The 21,331-nt window shown below is 49.8% G+C and overlaps 2 protein-coding genes across 2 annotated transcripts; one reads left to right on the forward strand and one right to left on the reverse strand.

The window, feature by feature from the left end:
* Window positions 1-1,706: 1,706 nt before the first annotated feature.
* Window positions 1,707-12,217, forward strand: KLHL11 (kelch like family member 11). The gene is made up of 2 exons (XM_075580301.1): window positions 1,707-2,190; window positions 6,344-12,217. The coding sequence occupies exons 1-2, from the start codon at window positions 1,739-1,741 to the stop codon at window positions 7,923-7,925; spliced, it is 2,034 nt and encodes a 677-aa protein (XP_075436416.1). The 5' UTR covers window positions 1,707-1,738; the 3' UTR covers window positions 7,926-12,217.
* Window positions 12,218-14,147: 1,930 nt separating this feature from the next.
* On the reverse strand, window positions 14,148-20,072 carry KLHL10 (kelch like family member 10). The gene is made up of 5 exons (XM_075580302.1): window positions 19,434-20,072; window positions 18,385-18,874; window positions 16,862-17,479; window positions 16,164-16,313; window positions 14,148-14,785 (listed from the first exon to the last, which is right to left on the reverse strand). Exons 1-5 carry the CDS (start codon window positions 19,628-19,630, stop codon window positions 14,411-14,413), a joined length of 1,830 nt encoding a protein of 609 aa, XP_075436417.1. The 5' UTR covers window positions 19,631-20,072; the 3' UTR covers window positions 14,148-14,410.
* Between the last annotated feature and the right edge of the window lie 1,259 nt (window positions 20,073-21,331).

Here is a 21,331-nt window from a genome sequence, read left to right on the forward strand (position 1 = left end):
CGGCACGATCCCTGCATTAATAGCGCGGAATGCGTTCTTCCGGTGACGGGGTGCGACTCGCGCACTTTCGTTAGAAGACAGGTAGGATACACCATAGGTTAGGAAGACCGAGTTGCTACGCCGCTAATTCTAAGAAGATTCCATTAGCATCAGAGCAGTCGAGGATGCAACACTCATGTTACCAGTTCAAGGCCGTCCCACTGCCCCCCCTCCCCCCCTTTGTGTGTCCCTGTTGTTCTCCAGTCCGAGTCCTGTAGGTCAGGTTTGTCAAGGATCAAAACTGTGGGCACTGCGATACCGAACAATGGAATGTGTCACATTATTTGCTTTGTAAAACCCACTAAAAATGTAAGTTGAAAAAAAAAAAAACCGTGGCGGGTAGTAAAGCGGCCGCCCTGTATAGCCCTAGAACCGTGGGGATCCCCCCAGAGATGATCTGTGGGGACCACACTTGCAGGGACCCCACTCGTTTCCGAGATGCTGGCACACCCACAATGCCGTGGGTTCCGGATTCGCTCCAGCTGCCCAATAGCAAAGATGGTGGATCACGACGTTGCGACTTTCTCTCGGCGACGCCGCGGTCAGATTTTCACGTTTTTGGTACTGTGGAGTGGCAACTGAACTAACGTGTGTGTGTGTGTGTGTGTGTGTGTGTGCATGCGTGTGTGCGTTCGCGTGTGTGCATGCGTGTGTGTGTGTGCGTGCACATGTGTGTGCGTGCGTGTGTGTGTGTGCGTGTGCGTGCGCTTTCCCCTTTGAGGATTCAGTATGGAACCTTAGACCAGAACCTGCAACATAGCGTGTGTCTTTTTCTCTCTTTCTGTGTGTCTGTCATTCTCTGTGTATCTGCCTGTCTCTCTGTCTTTCTGTGCCTGTCTCTGTCTTTCTGTGCCTGTCTCTCTGTCTTTCTGTGCCTGTCTCTCTGTCTTTCTGTGCCTGTCTCTCTGTCTTTCTGTGCCCTTTCTCTGCCTGTCTCTCTGAATGAAACCTGTACATTTTAGTCACACACTATAATTAACGTATCTCATTCACTAGCGATAAATAATATATATTTACATTTTTACTTTTAAATTGGTCTTGTTCGGTAGAGGTCACCTTTAAACTCTGGCATTAACCATACATAAGCAACTGGTGTTTTTTTGTTTTTTTAATTAAATGTCAGTAAAGTTTTAGTATACAGAACACTGGGACCTGACCCCCCCCCCCCCCCCCAATGTTGAAGTCCGAAACGCGTCGGACACGTGCTCTTTCCGTTCGTCTCGTGTGCGCTGGTTATAACGGATCTGTAAGCGATTATCCCGTCATTTATTTCCCATTGTGATAAACTACATTATACTTCTGGTGCATCACACACACACACACACACACACACACACACACACACACACACACACACACACACACACACACACACACACACACACACACACACACACACACACACACACACACACACACACACACACACACACACACACACACACACACACACACACACACACACACACACACACACACACACACACACACACACACACACACACACACACACACACGCGCGCCGTGGTGACGCGTTACGTCGTTGGTTGGCAAGGGCCTACCTCGGTCAACCAAAGATGGCGTCGCACGCAAATCCATGACGCTAAAAAAAAAACAAAAAAAACAACGTGATTGCCGTGGTGACGCATCCCGTCGTTGGTTGGCAAACGTCACTTTGGCTGGCAAAACCTCCCCCTCCATGGAAACCGTCATGGCGGCGGTAGTAACGGTCATGTCGTCGCCTCCTCCTCCCCCGCCGCCACCGGAGGAGGCCTCGGAGGACGAGGAGGGAAGCGAGTCCGAGCTGTTCGTGTCGGCCAGCCACTGCTCGGAGCTGGCACGGCGGCAGAACGAGCAGCGGAAGCAGCAGGGCCTGTTCTGCGACGTCAGCCTGGTGTTCGGGGGAACGGCCGCCGGCGGGGAACGCGAGTTCCGGGCGCACCGTTCCGTCCTGGCCGCCGCCACCGATTACTTCTCCCCGCTGCTGGCCGGACCCTTCGAGGAGTCGCGCTCGGGCCGGGTGGAAATGAAGTGGAGCACGGAACCGGGCCCCGAGCTGGACACGGTGGAGGGGGTGGTGCAGTATATGTACACCGGGCAGATGACGGTGTGCACCGGGAACGTGCATGAGGTTCTGGAGCTGGCGGACCGGTGAGGGGGGGGTCGCTGTCACTGATTTGGGGGTCGGTCAGGGCCTTCTGGGGTCGCTGTCACTGATTTGGGGGTCGGTCCGGGCCTTCCGGGGTCGCTGTCACTGATTTGGGGGTCGGTCAGGGCCTTCCGGGGTCGCTGTCACTGATTTGGGGGTCGGTCAGGGCCTTCTGGGGTCGCTGTCACTGATTTGGGGGTCGGTCAGGGCCTTCTGGGGTCGCTGTCACTGATTTGGGGGTCGGTCAGGGAGTTCTGGGGTCGCTGTCACTGATTTGGGGGTCGGTCAGGGAGTTCTGGGGTCGCTGTCACTGATTTGGGGGTCGGTCAGGGAGTTCTGGGGTCGCTGTCACTGATTTGGGGGTCGGTCAGGGAGTTCTGGGGTTGCTGTCACTGATTTGGGGGTCGGTTAGGGAGTTCTGGGGTCGCTGTCACTGATTTGGGGGTCGGTCAGGGAGTTCTGGGGTCGCTGCCACTGATTTGGGGGTCGGTCAGGAAGTTCTGGGGTCGCTGTCACTGATTTGGGGGTCGGTCAGGGAGTTCTGGGGTCGCAGTCACTGATTTGGGGGTCGGTCAGGGAGTTCTGGGGTCGCAGTCACTGATTTGGGGGTCGGTCAGGGAGTTCTGGGGTCGCAGTCACTGATTTGGGGGTCGGTCAGGGCCTTCTGGGGTCGCTGTCACTGATTTGGGGGTCGGTCAGGACCTTCTGGGGTCGCTGTCACTGATTTGGGGGTTGGTCAGGGCCTTCTGGGGTCGCTGTCACTGATTTGGGGGTCGGTCAGGGCCTTCTGGGGTCGCTGTCACTGATTTGGGGGTCGCTGTCTCTGATTTGGGGGTCGGTCAGGGCCTTCTTGGGTCGCTGTCACTGATTTGGGGGTCGGTCAGGGCCTTCTGGGGTCGCTGTCCCTGATGTGAGGGGTCGATCCTCTGTTTTTCTGGGGGGGACTCTCTCCCCTGATTTGGGGTCACTCGCTGATCTTTAGCTTCAGCACTCAGATGCCAACTTATGTTAACGGTTAACCCTTTCGTTTGCTGCAATGCGTTGTGGGTAAAAATGGAAATAGAACGAAAGGATTCCAATTGACCCCCTACATATGATTGTCACGTGTATTACTGCTGTGAAGCGCTATGTACATTAACGGCACTATATAAATAAAGGTATACATACAACATGGCATATTAGCACAGTGATATCTGGGATAGTGTCCAGAGAGACGGCCATCCCTGGATACCCAAATTAGTAAGATTTAACCCTAGAGTAACTTTGAAAGAAAGTGAAGTCGGAGATGCATTGATTGTGACAGGGTTTTGCCAGCTGTGCATCCAACACTGACCGTGTAATGGTATTGGAACAGTGACTGCCGCCCTAGGGTGTCACAACGCCTGGTCAAGTTTGTCGCCAGAATTTATTGAATCCGAACAGAACGACGACTAGACCTAAAAACGCCAACCAAATAAACAATAATGTGATTTTTGTCTTTTTCCAAGTAAAAAGAAACCCATGGTATGTCCCAACATCCCCACCGTGGTGGCTGTATAAGGAAGCATTGTTTTGCTGTCAGTTTTTCCACCCTCTTTAAAAAGAAACGCGTTGGAGAGACAATCCAGAAAGGTAGAGACCCGATGAGTGTCTCTTGTACACACCCAGGGTGTGGGGGGGTGACGTGACCAGGAAAGAGCAACAATACTTTGGAGATAATTAGCGCTGTGCTCATGAAAACAAGCCTCGCCCACTTTTTTTTTATAGCTGCTGGTTCAGGGACCATCGGTGACCTCATAATTAAGAGTCTTCTTCGCCGGTATAGGAAAGCATCAAAAAGGAGGGAGTGTGCTTCATAACAAAACCAATCCAAGCAGAATGTTATTTATTCGCGTTCATTTCTTAACGGCTATGCAAGGAGTCCGGCGGGGGAAAACCGTTAACTAATATTACCCCCAAAACGTGCTGTAGTAATGGTAGTGTTGTAAGAATCGTGTATGGGGTTATAGATTTGGATGTAAAGTTTTTATCCTAGGAGACTTCCTCCCCCCCCCCCCCCTAAACAATGTTGTTACCGCAGGTTGAGTTTATTTTTTTTTAATGGTATATAAACATTATTTCATAGATCTACCCATTTGTAGAATGCAAATATTCCTAATTAAATGCATTAAACATCTCTATATCTGGAACACCATTGATTTGAAATCGATACAACAGGCGACAATCCTTGTATAAAAAAAACGTGTACACGGCTTGGCACTGGATGAACGGTCCGTTGGAGAGAGAGGCAGAGGAGTTTTATACAGCTGCAATGTGGCACTTGCTGAAGCTGATTGGCATTGAGCTGAAGCAGTGCTCCTTTCAGGGGTGGGCAAAAATCTAACATCTTAGGAGCCAGCCTGCATTTTTACGAGCCGGAGTTTGGCGACGAGGGCTCTCGCACGCTGAAGGCAGGATAGGTGATGCGGTTGCCAGGTGACTAACGGGTCACCACGCAGGTGCCAGGATTGCGTTTTTAGGTGCTCCCGGGATTTATTCCGTCCCTGCTTTTATTAGATGAGATATGTGTGACGATCGTGAGGGTTTGGCCCGGGATTAAAGGGGTTACCCCCCCCAATTGGCTACCCTCTAACATCACCAGGGAGACAAGGGGTTAACTGGGCTGAGGTCCAGAAATGTGATTTAACCCCTGTTATGACATGAAATGTGTTTTCCCCTGTTCCATTGTAATATCTGGTTTAATCAGTGTCTGCAACGCACACACTGGGGCTTAAGGGGTTAATAAGCTACAGTTTAAGAAAATACCACTGTATTGTGTCTTTTCAGAAAATCTGGACTTCAATAGGCTTAATTGAAGTTGAATGTGAAAAGCAGAAGGGTTTTTTTAGTGTACAGTATGGTAATACCTGTTTGCAGGAAGCTAGGGTGGGTTGTGAGCGTTATAACTCACACCTCTGCTTCAAGAGGTCTGGGGCATTGAGTGTGTAATCTAAAACACAGGGGACAAATGTCCCCCCCCCCCCCCCCAGGGGTCCCTGCTTCAAAGGGTTTATTGATGGGGGCAGGGGTGGGGCTACCCCCAGGAGGAAATCAGAATGAGTGACCTTATTAAATATAAGAATATTATGAGATGTCCTTGGTTGAACATGCTAAGAGTTACATATGTGTGTTCGTGGGATTTAGCCCCACCTGGGAAGTCTAAACACTTTATCCCTAACAGCTACTAAAGGCCAGATATTAATATCTCCCTTAATTTTAATATTACACTGTAATGTTTGGTCTCTCTCGGAGCGTCGGGTGTGACGGAATGTATTAATATGTCTCACCTGCCTGTACGTAATACTGAACTGAAGTTATGAAGTTAGGTAGGTATTTACAGCAGATATGGAATTTTAGGTTCCATTCTGCTATGGTAATAAGCAGGAAACCCATCCTGCCGGAATTTACATAGCCTGGTCATCAAAGGCTAAATTGCTAATTGTTTATGCTTGGCCTAGGGACCAAAGGAAGTGAATGTTTTGTAACTGTGGTACTGCACACTTCAATGGAAGTCCAAAATCAGCTTCAAGAGCTTCAAAGACTTTTTGCTAGCCGTTTCGGCACCTAGGGTTAAAGAGATAAGTTTGACATAGTATATAAGTCAGAGCCACCCTTTACCCATTGTTGTTCATTGTCTTCATGTCTGCATGTCATCAGGCCTGTGTCTTTTATGCAAGGTCTTGGGGTGATGCAGGTTTTGCTGTATGAAACTGCCAGTCTAGATGGGACTGTTTTTCATCATTTTCATCTTTTAAGTAAGTGTCTATATTTTGCTGTTATGTGTACATTTTTGTGTGTTCACCTTTATCAAGGAATACATTACATTTTATCATATCTAAGTCTCAAACCCAGGTGTATATATATATATATATATATTTATATATATTTTTGGTGTAAATTACAGCCTGTCACAAGCTACCGTGACAATATGTTTTGCAGCCAGCCTCCTCCCGTTAGGAAGGGGGAATTCGCCCGAAGGTCGGGCCCAGGCACCCCAGAATATTTAATCTTAACATCAGCCAATACAATGGTATTATTTGCACCCATCACTTTTGATGCTTTGTTGATTCGCTGCAAACAACGACCGAAAATATTAACCTTTTATTTTTGTTTTTTTTCCCTTCTATCTTTTTCTAGATTTTTATTGATCCAACTCAAGGACTTCTGCGGAGAGTTTCTGAAGAAGAAGCTCAACCTCTCGAACTGTGTGGCCATCCACAGTTTGGCTCACATGTACACACTCAACCAGCTGGCCTTAAAGTCCGCGGACATGATTCGCCGGAACTTCTTCAAGGTGATCCTGGACGACGAGTTCTACACCCTGCCCTTCCACCTTCTCCGCGACTGGCTCTCCGACCCGGAGATCACCGTGGACTCCGAGGAGGTCCTCTTCGAAACGATTCTGAGGTGGGTCCAGAAGACCGCGGACGAGCGGGAGAAGTACTTTGAGGAGCTGTTCCGGCTGCTCCGGCTCTCCCAAATGAAACCCACCTACCTGACCCGACACGTCAAAGCCGAGAGGCTGGTGGCCGGAAATGAAGCCTGCATGAAGCTGGTGGCGGAAGCCGTGGAAGGGCACGCCCTGAGGTCGGAGAACCTGCAAGCTGGCCATCTCCAGCCACTGGCTAACCACATGACCGCCTTGCCACGCTTCGGTCAAAAAATGGACGTGATTATGGTCATCGGAGGAGTGTCCGAAGGAGGGGACTACCTGAGCGAATGTGTAGGCTACTTTATTCACGAGGACCGATGGGTGAACCTGCCACACATCCACAACCACCTTGACGGTCACGCCGTGGTGTCCACAGACTCCTACGTTTACGTTGCGGGCTCCATGGAACCGGGATTTGCCAAGACCATGGAGAGGTACAACCCGAACCGGAACCTCTGGGAGCAAGTCAGCAACCTCATCTCCCGGAAGCACTCCTTCGGCCTCCTGTCCGCCAAGGGGAACTTGTACAGCATCGGCGGTCACGGGAACTTCAGCCCGGGCTTCCGAGACGTCACCGTCTACGACCCCGGGCAGGACAAGTGGCAGAGCCTCGATTCGGCCCCCACGATCCTCCGCGACGTCAAATCGGTGAGCGTGGAGGACCGCTTCGTTTACGTCACGGCCCGCACCCCGGTGGACGGCGACAACGAAGACGGGCTGCGGACCATCAACTGCAGGTACGACATCGACAGCAATAGGTGGCAGGACGTGGAGTCTCTTCCCCTCCTGGACAACTACTGCACGTTCCAGATGTCGGTGGCCTGCACCAGCTTCTACAACACGGCCTCCTGCTGCCCCAAGAGCTACTCCATATCCGTGGACGAGGCTCAGAGCAAGATCTCCAGGCAAGCGCCGAGCGAGATCCTGGAGAGCCTGCCCCCCGAGGTCCTCGGCATCGAGGGGGCAGCCATCTGCTATCACAAGGACGACGTCTTCATCATCGGAGGATGGAAGAACAGCGACGACATGGACAAGCAGTACAGGAAGGAGGCCTACCGGTACTGTGCCGAGCGCAAGCGCTGGATGCTGCTCCCTCCCATGCCTCAGCCGCGGTGCCGCGCCACCGCCTGCCACGTGCGCATCCCCTACCGGTGCCTCCACGGCACCCAGAAGTACCCCATGCCCCCCAACCTGATGTGGCAGAAGGACAGAATGCGGCAGATGCAGGAGCTGCATCGGCACACCATGAACCTGCGCCGCACGCCGCGCTCCCAGATCGAGTGTTAAATTCCGCTGCTCCAACCTCCGCACCCTCCCACAAGTCTCTCTCAGGAGCCGTCTGCACATAGATTGTTTCCCCCTTGACATTTTGGAGATCATGTGTGAAATTTAAAGAATGGAGTGTGTGTGTGTGTGTGTGTGTGTGTCTGGCAGTGTGTGTGTCTGGCAGTGTGTGTGTGTGTGTCTGGCAGTGTGTGTGTGTGTGTGTGGCAGTGTGTGTGTGTGTGTGGCAGTGTATGTGTGTGTGTCTGGCAGTGTGTGTGTGTGTGTGTGTGTGTGTGTGTGTGTGTGTGTGTGTGTGTCTGGCAGTGTGTGTGTGTGTGTGTGTGTGTGTGTGTGTGTCTGGCAGTGTGTGTGTGTGTGTGTGTGTGTGTCTGGCAGTGTGTGTGTGTGTGTGTGTGTGTCTGGCAGTGTGTGTGTGTGTGTGTGTGTGTGTGTGTGTCTGGCAGTGTGTGTGTGTGTGTCTGGCAGTGTGTGTGTGTGTGTGTGTCTGGCAGTGTGTGTGTGTGTGTGTGTGTCTGGCAGTGTGTGTGTGTGTGTGTGTCTGGCAGTGTGTGTGTGTGTGTCTGGCAGTGTGTGTCTGGCATCCACAAGTGATACATATTTTGGACGCACAGCCTGTAGGTGGTAGTATTTGGTAGAGTAGGAATCTGCTTTATCTTGTAAAGTTTGAAGTCGTCGGTAAGCCCATAGTGGTATAAACACCGCCCAGTGATGGGAGCCAGGAGAAATGTAAGAGTCAGACACGCATGCGCGCTGAGACCCCCCCCTTTTTTTTTTTAACCTTTTCACAGCCGATGTGGCTTGCAATGCATTGTGGGGAGGAGGTTCATAAAATGATGTGAGATCTCTTGTACACTTCAGCCAATCAGACATAGGAAAGGTCGGTGACATTAGCTGGCTGCCCACTCCCTGTACACTATAGCACAACTTCCCCGGGGTCTGCCTCAAAGGCACTGTTGGAGCAGCGTTGCCCCTGCGAAAAACACCTGGGATTTGTCCTTTCCAATAAGTCTGCTCCATGTTATATATATATATATATTTTTAAGCGATTACGCTCTGTGATGATGGGAGGACACATTGAAGACCCCTATCTCTTATTTTGCAGGTGACTTCTTTTTTTTTTTTTTTTATTCCGGTTACGGTAAGTGACAAGTTGGCATGAGGCTCTGCACATTTTTTCCCAGCATGCAACTGCCACCAACTACTACCCAATTTAAAAAAATAAATAAATAAACCGGGTTTGTGTGACGTGTGGGGGATATTAACAAACATTAACCACCTTTTTTTTATATAGTGAGCACTTCTACATTACAAGTGTTGTTATGCAGTTTTCAACGGCTTTGCTTTGTTTACAAGCCAGGTCCGTTGGCGGCTTGGCCGGAGCCCGGGACTGGTTCTTGACCGGGGTCAAGTCTGGGGTTGGTGAGCGGGGAGGGCAGGCCACCTGCGATTAGTAGCACTCCATTCAGCGTGGGCCCCCGGCTGAGGAAGGGGCCCAGCTGATCACGAAGAAATTCCCCTCCGGCGCCTCTCCTGGGACACATTGTTCCAATTTCGGTGGCCCTATTCCCGTGGGCCGGGTAGAGGAAGGCCCAGCTGTTCACCAAAGTTCCCGTCCCGGGACCCCCCTTGTCCCACAGTCGCTGGCCCTATTCACAATGCACTTGAAGACGAAACCTATCAGGTTTTGAAAACTCCGTACACTCCAATTTTGACGTATTAAGAACTCCGTTTATCCGCTTCAACTGTATTCCGACCATTCCGATTCATTCCTAATCCTTTCGGCTAATGGTTTTTTTGTTATTTGTTCCCCCTCCGGGAACTGCACAAATTTTTATTCCGATATCTCGCTGGTTTTGTTCTGTCAACTTGCATTCCTCCAACACTACTGTAAATGCAAATTCTTTCGTGTTTTGAGCCTGCACCCCAATTAAGATACTGTGGTATTAGTGTGTCCGTGTTGGGTTATAACTGGGGTCCTTGTATCACGGCAATTTTTGGTGCGGAGCTGGAGCCTTTCCTTCCCGCACAGTACGACACCTATCGGTGTATCGCAGTCTGCGTCTCTACACAATTGTTCCTCCTGTTTTATTTGTCCGCCATTAAATCTGCCGCAATCTGCAATGCTGCATCAGATGTAAGAATCTGTTCTTGCATATACTGTGTGACGCAATTCTGCTCCACAAAGCGGAGGGGTGCGTTAAAACACACTTTGCGTTGGTACACGGACCCCTGTGTGTATTATCTCTATAAGAGAGTGAAATGTTAATAAAATAAGCTTATTTATCCCAAGTAATAGACCATGGTTTCTCCGTGTGCCGCCATGTTCTGCGTTCTCTCTGCTGTCCGGCTGCCACCTCCTGCGGTGTCACTTATGGCGGTGACGGGGACCGATTTTTGGTGACGACAGGAGAGCAGCGCTGTAATATTTTCACGTCCCTGCTAAAGAAACGCAGTCGGATGTGCCCCCACCAGCAGCCGCCGCCGTCTCTGCCGTCAGATAACCGAGGGCATCGTCTTGTCGCCCCCGCGGAGAGTTCTGTGGAATGACAGTGATGTCCCTGGCCCTTCGAGCGCCATAAATGGCATCCTGAGTGTGGCGGCGTAGAGACGCGCATTGCTATTCTTAGTCATGTCCATAACTCCCAATATTCTTCTAGAAGTTTGCATAATGTTACATTTCTTTTTATTACCAAAAAGCATATCTAAAATGTGTGGCCTGCCTTTAAGGCAGGGGTCTCAAACTCTGTCCTCAAGGGCTACCAACAGGCCAGCTTTTATGGATAATATCCCTGCTTCAGCACAGGTGGCAGCCACTGATTGAGCCACCTGTGCAGAAGCAGGGATATCCATAGAAGCTGGCCTGTTGGTTAACCCTTGAGGAGAGAGTTGGAGATGCCCCCCTCACTGCCACGTTGGGGACCTGTTGTACATAGTCTGGCAGTAGAGCAGCACAAATTCTGTCACTGGAACACCCACAGGTTCCCCAGGCCGTTTCCGTCTCCGGAAACGTGAGATGGAATCCATTCTGATGTCGTGGCACCAAGGTGAGGGTTTCCACGGCCAGAGCAGGTTCAGAATAAATGTGAAAGCTATCCACCAATCAGAAGAGGGGAGGGGGGGGCTGAGTGGAGGAGGGGCAACGTTACCAGAGTGCCCAAGCCCCCCCGGTGTGGTCGCTGATGACGGACGAAGAGGACTCCTCTACCGTCTGCGTCGTCCGTGATGTCACCCTGAGGAGCGATCAGGACCGAGTTTTGGTGGGGAGGGCTGGGGCACTCTGGGACAGTGGCCCCTCCACCACTCAAAAGGTTACCCCCAACCCCCTTTGGATTGGTGGATAGCTTTCACATTTATTCTGTATTGAACCTGCTCTGGGCATGGAAACTCTCACCATCGTTGTAAGGTTTTGTGCTGTGACCTTTTTTGAATGGATTCCATCTCATGACGTAGACCTTACGTCACGGAACCCTGCTGGGCCAGACTGCGAGACACAGCTGCGTCATAAAGAATTCAAGCGGCAATCCCGCCCATTGTCCATGTTGGTTTTTTGGGGGGGAGAGGGGGTTTCCTCGAGAGCTGAACCGTACCATTTTTCGAGGTACTTTCCCGTTTTAGTTGCCGGGTACACTTCCCGGCTTTTCAAAACCCAACGCCCACAGTCGCCCCAACAGGAAGTCGCAGCCTCATCTGCCCCGGCTTCCTAACGGGGGCACTAGACCAGGGTTGATTTTTTTTTTTTGGCCGCGCCATTGTGGTTTCCCGAAATCGGAGCTGAGACAACGGCAACTAAAATGGGCAAGTATTTGGGGAACCTGGAGGTCCTTTGGAGATGACTATGGCGCAGTTCAGCCCAAACGCTCCTTGATTCTGCAATAAACAAAATCGACATGGGGAAGTGGCGGGATGGAAATATTTGGGACTGTATCTCTTTTCACCCATATTTATCCCCCTAACCACAGCACTTTATCCTTAGCACCTCCTAACTTTTTTAGCTCTTCTAATTTAGCATAAGACATGTAATAAGGTTTGTTAAGCTGCTTGTGACCAAACGTTTCTTACCTTGCTTCAAATATTCAATGGCCGGGGTTATTTAAATATAATCCCCCCCCCCCCCCCTCCTTCCCTCTTCGCTACGTTTCTGGGGGAAAAAATATTTGTTATTTACCATGATATTTTGCTAATTATTTTAGCAGTGGACCAACTTTTTTTTTTTTGTGGAAAATGCATATGACTGAAAAACCTCATTAACGCTGCCTATGTACCTAATGAATTAATAAAATAAACCAGTTGTATATGAGGCATTATTGGTTTTCATTTAGGGCCGTGCTCTCAATGGCGTGTCGCTTGTCTCGCCGTACTCGGCCAATGTGCTTATCTGTTGTACGACTTCCGACCCCGTTAGATCCTTTGGCTTTCGTTCAACGCTTACGTTACATAGTAGATGAAGTTGAAAAAGAGAGACGTCCATCCAGTGTGAAGAGAATCCAGATTATGGAGCAAAAAGCAGAGCACAGAGTTTTTCAACAAACTGGGGCTATGCACAAAAAAGTTGGATTAAAAGATGATTGTATTGGGTGGGTGACAACACGGAGGGGAGCAGGTAGCTCGCTTTGACACGTTTTGTCAAAGAGTTGAGTGTGAAACGCGTCAGTGATCTGACTGCTACCATATTCTGTATTCTCTTCAGCATTACTGTTGGCAGGGCGCACACATCGGAGGGTGGACTTCACACTCAAATTGTGAGTAATTTCCCTGTCATTGTTAGTACAGTGGATGAAGATACACACATCATGCTCTAGTGTTGGTAAGCCCGTAGAATAGAACAAGCCATAACTGTAGTTGGCTTCATTACCCTCCATATACAGGCATTATATATATATATACCCCCATTGTTGAGCGTGTATCTTATAAATACCTCACAAGTGTTTAAATGCTCTGTCCTCAAGCCGTGTGTGTGTGTGTGTGTGTGTGTGTCACTGATAATTGGGGCGTTGTTCTCCTTGCTTTGCTCTGTACGTCCATCAGGTTCAACCTAGAGGTCGAGAAGGTAGAGAAGAACCCAGTGTAGCACTCTAGTTCACCCTCTGGTGATTAGTGTATGATTTAAAACATAAACTTTATTTAATACAACACGTATATAAAATAATGGGTATTAAAATGACGTACTGGAGGTCATAGGACCATGATACTGACAGCCGTGGGGCTCAGGATCAACATAGTATATGTGTCCTGTATGTATCAAGTATCACACAGGAAACTGAGCAAAAATCCTGATATGGACCTCTGTGAAGGTGAATAAGTAGGGTGTGCTCCGTAAGGTACTGTATCTACAAGTCACATTGGGCAATATGTGCATACACCATGAGTGACAGTTGTGTGACTAGTAGTGACTGGTGCACTTGTAAAGCAAATGTAATGTGCACCAGTAGATCTCAGTGTGCGGTCAGTAAAAATCCTCCTCAGTGATAATGGATATAAGCACAGTGCTGTGTGAAGCTGACCTCAGGTAACCTCCTGAGGTCCACAGTATAGGGATATAGTGCCCTATAGTAACCTCAGCAGCACTGTCACAGATAGTACTTATAAACACTGTGCTAAGGTATGGTGGTGAGCACCCTTGTCAGGTAAGCTTAGCACATAGATTTACACTGTATATGAAGAGTGTGTGTATAGTAGATAAGTGGCTGTGGTAGCTAACTAAATAGCAATGTACTCCAGCGCATAACTCACGGGACTACACTCAGTACTAAGTAGAGAGCACTGACCCTATCAATATTCAATAGAACGAGGCTCTAAGTGTCCATCGGGGCACTAGAAGCCTGTATATCAGCGCGAGCAGGACACCGCATCAACTCGCGGTATGAGACATGAGAGCGGAAGCAATTACAGTCCTGCGCGTGCACGTGTGGGGACGGAGCCGACGCGCGCGTTTCGCGAGAGGCTTTCTCAAGGCGAAATGGTAAGAGTTGCTAAGGGTACCCTGCAGGTGAGCAGGTATATATAGGGGCCTCCAGAGTGATGACGTCATGGCTTAACCCTTGAAGTGCCCTTGAAGTCTCCTATTTCCTTATCAACCTAGAGGTCACCTGGCTTAGTGTAGGAGCCTCCTTTGGGAGGCTCTTCCACCCACCGACCTTTACCATCAAGTGGAAGACGGGGCTTGCAATTCAGTGGCAAGGAAACAGAACTCCGAGAGCCAATCGACTTCATGAAGTTGAGTTGCACACAGAGTCTTGGTCCCTTACTGATCTGTATTCTAGATTTTTCACTAGTGTTTCGTGGTTTTCTACTCACAAATTCCCAGTGCCACATCCATCTGTGCCTTAACATGTCAAATTTACATCTGTCTTTATTTGCGTTTGCATGTTTTTATTTACGGGTGGCCGGGGGGGTGGGGGGGTTGAGGAGAGGGAAGAAAGGATGATTAGAAACTGGGGCTCTAGGTCCTTTCAGAAGTCTGTTTTGCTGGCCCAGCCCGGAGACGGTCACACAGCCAGAGTGCTGGTAGAGGAGGAGTACTTGACCTCTTCCCTGGGCGCCATGCCGATGAAGCTGTCGCGGCGGGCGGCGTACTCTCGGACGTTGGCGAGGCCGGGCACCACGCAGCAGCTCAGAGCGCTGCGGTAGATGCCCATGTCGTGGGCGTCGTACCACTCGTCCGTCTTCTCGTCGTAACACTCCACGTTGAAGGTGGTGGTGAAGCCGTTGAAGCCGCCCACCACGAAGAGGAGGTCGTCCACCACCTCGATGCCGAAATTGCTGCGCGGGTTGAACATGGTGGGGATGGTACGCCAGGTGTTGGAGTCGGGGCTGTACGCTTCGGCACTGCGCAGACGGTTGGCGCCGTCAAAGCCGCCCACCTGCAATGAATCATAAATCCCTTTATACTGGAAACACGATTGACCCAAGACAAGATCGTCTTTCCCATTCAGTTATGCTATTAAAGTCATATACCGAGGTAGCACTTACAACAAAGGAATTTAGGTGAGACATTAACAGAACATTGGTGGGGGGTGGGGGGGTATAAGATGGATGGGCCACATGGTGTCTTATCACTAATTAGTAAACATGGCCTGAAGTCTTTTGGATGTAGTGCTGCACAAGGCATGGTGGCCCTTTGCACCTCATATATCATTTGCACAAACCCCAAATGTGTAATTCATCCCGTCCCATAAATATGGTCCGGATAATAAGTCATGTTTATGGTTTTCGGTTCTGTTCCTCCACACTCTCTCTTTATACTCCAAAGCGGGTATACAGGTGTAGAAATTGGTCAGATTTGGGCCTGGAAACCACCCCATTTAAATTAATAATTGAAATTCTTTCGGGGTGACTAATTGAGCGACCATGAGCTTGTTAGGCAGTTGATGTGTTACATAGTAGATGAGATTGTAAAAAGACATGCGTCTACAAAGTTCAACATATACTAAATGTAGATGACAGATACTTTATCCTATATCCGTACTTACAGTATATTGATCCAGAGGAAGGCAAACACACAACCCCAGTGTTATATCATCCAATGTTATCTCATAAGGGGGAAAATGTATTCCTTCCTGACTCCAAAAATTAGCAATCGAATTACTCCCTGGATCAACATCCTTCCCATGTTTACCTATTTTGGTATATCCCTGTATACCTTTCCTTTCTAAAAAAAGATGTCCAACCTTTTTTGAACAAATCTATTGTATCTGCCAACCCTGTCTCCATGGGGAATGAACCCCACATTGTAACTGCCCTTACTGTAAAGAACCCTTTCCTTTGTTGCTGGTGAAATCTCCTTTCCTCCAACCTTAAGGGATGCCCCCGAGTCCTTAGTACTACCCGTGGGATGAATAGTTCTTTTGAAAGCTCCTTGTACTGCCCCCGAATATATTTGTATATAGTTATCATATCCCCTCTTAGACGCCTCTTTTCTAATGTAAACAAATCTAATTTAGCTAGCCTCTCCTCATAAGTTAGATTGTCCATCCCCTTTATTAATTTGGTGGCTCTTCTCTGCACTCTCTCTAGTTCCATAATGTCTTCTAAGGACTGGTGCCCAAAATTGTACTCCATATTCAAGGTGTGGTCTTACTAATGCTTTGTAAAGGGGCAGAAGTATCTAAGGTCGGTGCCACTCGCCATAACCAATGGGTCGGTCCATATGACCAGACACTCGTCCCTAATGGCTAGAATGAAAAGATACCCCAGCCACACCAATCACCCCATTGGGTAAACAGGGTTGTTCTCATGTACCGCATAGACTTGGTCTCCGTAAGCGATGACCCCGATCCCGCTGCGCCTGCTCCTCATGGTGGCGATCCGGCTCCACTGGTTGGACTCGGGACTGTACACCTCGGCCGTGAAGAGGCACTCGTTGCCATTGAAGCCACCGCATATGTAGACCTGTGCAAAGACAAAAATGTTCCCTATGAAAATCCCTCGGTGGAAGAGCTGGATCTCGCGGGGTGGGTTCTGTAAACCTAATTTTCCGCTCCAGGCTTTTCAACCTTCTGCCTGTTGATTTGTATGTAACATCTAGACCTAGAGGATTCATTGACTACATTGTGGTGTCTGTAGGCCTTCCTAGACATGCCTGACTATCCCTTTGCTGAGCCCACAGTTTCTGTATCGCTGCAATCGTGCCGAATAGTCTATCCCTAGAAGCACTATATCCCCTTTATCCGTTTGCCTGATCCAACCATCCCCACAAGTGATGGGCTCTAGATACCTGTTGAGATCCCTTAAACAGTCAACCAGTTCTATCCCCGTAACCATACACCGAACTATCCAGCTTTAGAACCTCTGAACGCCATGCATTCCTCCAACTGGCGGTCAGATCGTGATGATGAGACTTGAGCCACCACCTGAGCCATCCAGATGAGTGCCACAAGCCCCCTTTTCCATAGAAGACGTCAACACATTGATTCATACTACGTGCGACAGGCCCTCACCTTTCCAAACAGCGTGGTGGCACTGGCGTCGCTTCTCTGCTCGTGCATGGGGGCAATCAAAGTCCACTGGTTGGTCTCTGGTTCGTAGCGCTCTGCAGTATTGAGTCGGACGTAGCCGTCGAACCCCCCCATAGTGTAGATGACATTGTCCATCACCGTGACACTGACGTAACAGCGCCTGGAGTGCATGGGGGCCACCTGGTGCCACGTCTTCTTGACCGGGTCGTAACGTTTCACGCTATTGAAGTAGTCCACGCTGTCGAACCCTCCGATGATGTAGACGAAGCCCTTCAAGTAGGCCGCCCCATGGTATGCTCTGGGACTCTCCTCCTCGCACGTGACGTTCACCCACCGGTCCGCCCGGGCATCGTACGCCTCAATGGCATTCGTGGGGCTGCCGCCACTCCAGCCGCCGATAGCAAACAAGATGGCGTACGGAAGACGCGGCCTGGTGAGCGGGTTGGTGAAGTCGGAGCTGGACGGCCCATTCATGTTGAGGTCGTACATGGCTTTGAGGGCATTGATGATCACGGGTTTGCACTCCTCGCTCTCCTTCACGTAGTCGTTGATTTTGACGTTGTTCATGAAGTATTCGGCGTGCATCAAGGCCAGCCGCACCTGGTAAAGAGAGGCGAAGGACATTACACTAGTGACACGGATGTCCACCTACTTTGGGGACATGTAGGATTAAATGTGGGAGCGCATTGGGCTGGTCCTCTAGGGATATTTCTAATTTTCCGATTTGCCTCTTCCCTTTAAGGAGATGGGTCGTTTCCCCCTCCAGAGTGTGCTCCCTCTGCGCTCCCCCCCCCCCCCCCACCCCCTACCCCTCACCAATATGTCACTCTGTCTCCCCCCATATGTCACTCAATGGTTGCCCAGCTGGAACTCTAGCTTACTCACAAAGCTTGATGGTTGGCCAAACTAGAACATTTTTACAGGGAACATTGGATACAACAGAATTACGGGTTATTAAGCCGATCTCATACATATGGTGACAATGACGAGGCTTCCTTTTCATGTCTGTGACAAAATGACACCAACGATGTGACAGTGCACCATCAGTTTCCCCACTTCCTATATAGGGTAACCGCGCTTCACAGTACCAATTTAAGGTGACGTGACTAAACCTAAAGAGATCGATGGGCAAAGGGCCCCTTTATTTGGTCATGTATTAATGACCTCCAAGCGTCATGTACAGTAGTGGTAGGAAACACAACGTATTCTTGGGAGGACCTGGACACCCAACATCCTGATCCTACATCCCTGGAAGAATCCTTGCTTAGCTGTTTTACTGACTGGAATACATTTTACTGGACCAACATGAGAAGTTTTCATAGACACCCCGAAAACAGACTTGTAAGGTCTCAAAAGGTCATATACACAGACCTCCATCAAAAAATCCCATGTTGTTCCAATATATTCATACATCTCTAGGACCTGTATGTATACTACGCCTTTTTAAGCAATCGTCTGCTACCCAGTGCCAACAGCCCAATCGAATTACCATTCCTCCACCCTACCTTGGGAAGCAGGACTGTCATATACTGCTTCCGCCGTGCCGGATCGTGGCCAATCCACTTAAGAATGGCTTCGAACACGGCGTCCTCCTGCTTGACGTTGAGCTCATCCTTCTCTATGATGTCTCGGAGCTCCGGCACGGAGAGCTCGAGAAATTCAGCCGATACCTTCACCATGTCTTCAAAGTTGTGTAGGATGTACATGTAGGCTTTCTGCCGTAGCTCGGGGCAATGGTAATAGTCCGTGAACTTGCAGATCCCGATGCAGTTGTCCAAACACAGCTGGCACTTGAGGAACTCGCAGCACGCTCGGACGATGCCCATGATGTTGAACTGGTCAGCGGCGGCCAAGAGCTTCTCCACGTTATCGGCGGTGATGGGCACCGTCCGGGTGTATGCGTACTCTATAATGAGTTTCATCATGTCGGGAGAGACGCCGGGAATGCAGTACACTTTCTTCTCCGTGTTATTCCAACCACTTGTAAATAAAGCTCTGTTTGGGGAAATGGGGAATAGAAACCATGTGTATACGTATTCAGGGATCTGTGTGTGTGTGTGTGTGTGTGTGTATATACAGTATATATATATATGTATATATATATATATATATATACATATATATACACACACACACGTTAGATGAGGAGTTCCAACATCTACAAACGATATGATTTATACATTAGATAACACTAGTGCGTTATTACACTAATAAACAACCTCCCGAGAGTTTGAAAAGGGAACACTGCCCTCCCAAGACCTTACAATCAAACCAGAAAACGCTAACAATGGTTAACAGACACTGGCCCTTACGCTGTAAACTGCGATAGTGCCGATCTGGCGCTCTCGCGCAGAAAACCTTATTGCTTTTAATGAGGCTTTCTCTGCGACAGCGCCGAATGCGCGTGGTTGCAGTTGAGCGAATAATGCATCTTCGGGGGCCCCCTGTAGGTCAACGACCCCACTCACTGGTTTATACGGGAGGGCCCTGAGAAGCTTCCCTTGGGTTCTTTGAACGCCGGGACCTCGGTGAGCTTGGTCCTTCAATGACTAACCTAAAATAGGAGCTGCAGCTGCAGAGGATGTTTTTGTGGGCGTTAAAATCCAGGCCGTTGACCTTGAGGACCACGTCGCACAGCTTGCCCTCCAACCTCAGCTCGTTGAAGATGGTGCAGGCCATGGCGCTCATCTTCCGCTCCATGTTGCTCTGGTGGAAGATGGAAGAGGAGACCGTTTCCTCCACCTCCATCATCTTTAATTTCCGGCCACCCCGTGAGCCCCCCTGCCCCTACGGCCTGTAGCGTCCCTGCATCCTCGCCAACATCTTGTCCTAGTGGGCTGGAACTTTGGGACGTCGGAGCTCTGGCCTTTGGTGATGTCGTGTTCCGGATGGTTGGGCCGGGCTCTAGAACAGCTAGGGCAGACCAAGGCGGCAGGACGGAACTCCAGATGCGATGGACCTGGAATTGGGTAGGAAGCTGCGCCTTTCGGGCAGGGCGGAGGGTAAAGGTGAAGGAGGGTTCTGTGTCTTCTTCCTGGGAAAGAGAATTCAGGCAGAGACACGGCTACGCAGGCAGCCTGGTGGTGTTGGGGTGGCCATTTATTCAGACTAGTCTTGTGACAGGAGGGACACACACGTCCCCTCTTTCTAATACATAGACATCAGGGACACGTACCTCTCACCCCCTCCTAATACACAGACATCAGGGTCACGTTCCTCTCACCCCCTCCTAATACGCAGAGATCAGGGACACGTACCTCTCACCCCCTCCTAATGCACAGACATCGGGGACACATACCTCTCACCCCCTCCTAATACACAGACATCAGGGACACATACCTCTCACCCTCTCCTAATACACAGGCATCAGGGACACGTTCCTCTCACCCCCTCCTAATACACAGACATCAGGTACAAGTACCTCTCACCTCCTCCTAATACACAGACATCAGGGACACGTACCTCTCACCCCCTCCTAATACACAGACATCAGGGACACGTACCTCTCACCCTGTCCTAATACACAGGCATCAGGGACACGTACCTCTCACCCCCTCCTAATACACAGACATCAGGGACACATACCTCTCACCCCCTCCTAATACACAGGCATCAGGGACACGTTCCTCTCACCCCCTCCTAATACACAGACATCAGGGACACATACCTCTCACCCCCTCCTAATACACAGACATCAGGGACACATACCTCTCACCCCCTCCTAATACACAGACATCAGGGACACGTACCTCTCACCCCCTCCTAATACACAGACATTCGGCACACATGAGTATAGGGGACACCCTGTGCATGCTGGGAGATTTGGGAGCGATATGGAGATTTTTTGAATGTTTTATTGGTGGTTTTGTCAGTAAAAAGGCCGTAATAGAATCATACATTTCAGATTGTTCTTGTTAATTCTCAGGCGTAGGCTCCGTGTAATCGGGGCATTGGCCCATACGACATGTATGTTACATGTATGTATGTATATACGTATGTATATCTTTATATAGCGCCCCCCAGGTACGCAGCGCGTCACGGCAGTAACACACGGGACAGTATAACAATATAACACAGAATGGGGGGGATAAGCGCTTCAGCATAAAACTAACCAAAAAAAACTAACTACCCGCAATGCCCCCTCCCCGCCCCCCTCCGCACGCACGTAAATGGAGGACACCCGGCGCACATGCTTGGAGCGCGCTCAGCGCCAGCGGGGACTCAGCCTAACACACGGGACATTATAATATGACACAGAATGGGGGGATAAGCGCTTCAGCATAAAGCTAACACTAGGGCGTGGAGTCCCTGTTCCCAAGAGCTTACGCTCCTCATTTGAAGCTGTCTCCCGCATACGGAGCCTCGCCTATTCCCAAGTCTCCTATATAGACTATATGTAGACTCGCCCTCGGGGTGTCTTTCTGAAGATTAACCCCCCCCCCTCGCCTGCCC

Source organism: Ascaphus truei, chromosome 23, assembly GCF_040206685.1.
Source record: "Ascaphus truei isolate aAscTru1 chromosome 23, aAscTru1.hap1, whole genome shotgun sequence".
Classification (NCBI taxonomy): Eukaryota; Metazoa; Chordata; class Amphibia; order Anura; family Ascaphidae; genus Ascaphus; species Ascaphus truei.